The sequence below is a fragment of the Petaurus breviceps genome, unplaced genomic scaffold, assembly GCF_028583685.1.
Source record: "Petaurus breviceps papuanus isolate PSGF00001 unplaced genomic scaffold, PetGlider_PUasm1.0 90333, whole genome shotgun sequence".
NCBI lineage: Eukaryota > Metazoa > Chordata > Mammalia > Diprotodontia > Petauridae > Petaurus > Petaurus breviceps.
In genome coordinates, this window is record NW_027187220.1 from 1,246,910 (window position 1) to 1,248,787 (window position 1,878).

Sequence of the window (1,878 nt, forward strand, 5' to 3'; positions counted from 1 at the left end):
GGGGTTTGGATGCAGGGCCAGGGTGAGTGCGTTGACAAGAGGGCCTTACCTTGGAATGGTCACGGAGGATGCGTGGAGTGAGCCTCAGCGGGGGCCTGCGCCCGCACCCCCCTCCCCCTCCCCCCGGGATCTAGGCCAGACCTTCCACCCTCACCTCCCTTGGCCAGGCTTAGCCAATTGGCATGCCTCTCTGCTCCAGGCTGGCTCCATGCCCCTGCTCAGTCAGATTCCACGCATCCTTCGAGACTACCTCAAGGAAAGGCCCTCTTGTCAACTCTCTCACCAGACCTAGGGCTTTGGTAGGACAGGCTATGTGTGGTAGGAAGGAGCTCTCACTACTCAGTTTTCAGTCCACTGGATAAGATGGGGAAGGTGGGTCAGGGTTTGGATGCAGGTACAGGGTGAGGCCAGGTTTGGATGCAATGCACCACACTGAGGGCCCACGGGATCACAGGATCTCTGGGGCTACAGACAAGCAGCCAAGTGGCTTGTGCTCCAAGCCCTCTGTGGACAAGGCGTCCGCCACCTCCTGAGGCCTGAGGACCTCTTTACTTGGCCTTGGCTGTGGGGTCCAGTGGGCCCAGGCTCAGTGCCACAGTTCTCATCATTAGAAGGGCTTTTCCCCCCTTCTCTGGGCTGGCACCAAGCAACAGGACAAGGCTCTTAAGTCCCCCCCCCCTCCAAGGGCACATATCATGTCCTGTCCAGCCCCTCAGTGGGGGGCCCCCAGCTGTGCCTGAATCCCTCCCTGCTGGTCCACTCAAGTCTCCAGCTTCTCTTCAGGAAGAGTGAAGTCAGGGTCTGGCCATTCCCCTGCTCTGGCTCCCTAGGCCTGGGGTACACATGGGTCCTGAAAGTTTTCTTTGCCCATAGTGACCAGAGGATCCCAATCGTAAGGACTGGTATGGACCAAGCCCTTTGTGAACAGGAATCCCAGCATGGTAAAATGAAGGAACTGTCTCTCCAAGGGCCTCTCCAGCTCAAAGTGTCCAGGAGGAACATGGGGGAGGGGGAGAGGAGAGGAGACAGAGATGGAGGGAGAGACAGAGACAGAGAGGAGAAGAGGGGGAGAGATGGAGGGAGAGACAGACAGAAGGATACAGAGGGAGAGGCACAAGAGACGGAGAGGCAGAAGGCAGCAGGGGTCCGCTTGCCCACCTGTCCGTCTGTCCCCCCTTCCCATTCTCGCCTCTCTGGTCACCTGCTGAGCTGCCCCTCCTGGGCTCCCCCCGGACAGTCCGGCTCACTCACCAGGCCTGGGCTGCGCCCCCTCGATGTGGCAGGAGAAGCGGCCGGGCCTCGGGGGCCGCGGGCTCCCTGGGGGCGCGGCTCCACCACTGCCCTGCATCTCGCCGCTGCCGCCGAGCCTGCTGCCCTTCCTCCTCCTCCTCCTCCTCCTCCTCCTGCTCCTCCTCCTCCTTCTCCTCCTCCGCCCGCCGCGCCCGGCTCCCGGACCCCGGCGTCCCCCGCGCCCGGCCGCCCGCTAGGGCCGACCTGCACCCCCAGTACACGGGGGGCGGGGGCTGCGGGGAGCCTCCGAGCGGGGCATGGCGGGGCCGGGCCTGGGGGAGGGGGCCAGGGCGCGACGTAGATCCGGGCGCGGCGGCTCCGGGGGGCGGCGCCCCCTCCCCGGTATCCGGGGAGGAAGCTGCCGGCGGCTGGCCCCGCAAGGGGCAGGGCCGTGGAGGCGGGCTCTTCGGGGGGAGGGGAAGCCTGCGCAGGGGCTCCGGGATTCCCCCAAACCCCTCGCAGCTCCCTTGCAGCCCAGTCCGCAGAGGATGCGGCCCCTCCCTCCCCAACCTCCACCGATCGGCCCCTCCCCCTGCCTCCAGAGCCCCTTCCCCCATCGATCCCTCCCCTTGACTCCAGAGCCCCCCC

The 1,878-nt window shown here is 65.5% G+C and overlaps 1 protein-coding gene across 2 annotated transcripts in view; it reads right to left on the reverse strand.

Annotated features, from left to right (window-relative positions):
• Positions 1-1,391, reverse strand: part of FGD1 (FYVE, RhoGEF and PH domain containing 1) — a 15,484-nt gene extending 14,093 nt beyond the window's left edge. For both annotated transcript variants that reach the window (XM_069108250.1, XM_069108249.1), the window contains exon 1: positions 1,252-1,391. In XM_069108250.1, the coding sequence (XP_068964351.1) occupies positions 1,252-1,348 (97 nt within the window). In that variant the 5' untranslated portion in view covers positions 1,349-1,391. The remainder of the gene's footprint in view (positions 1-1,251) is intronic.
• Between the last annotated feature and the right edge of the window lie 487 nt (positions 1,392-1,878).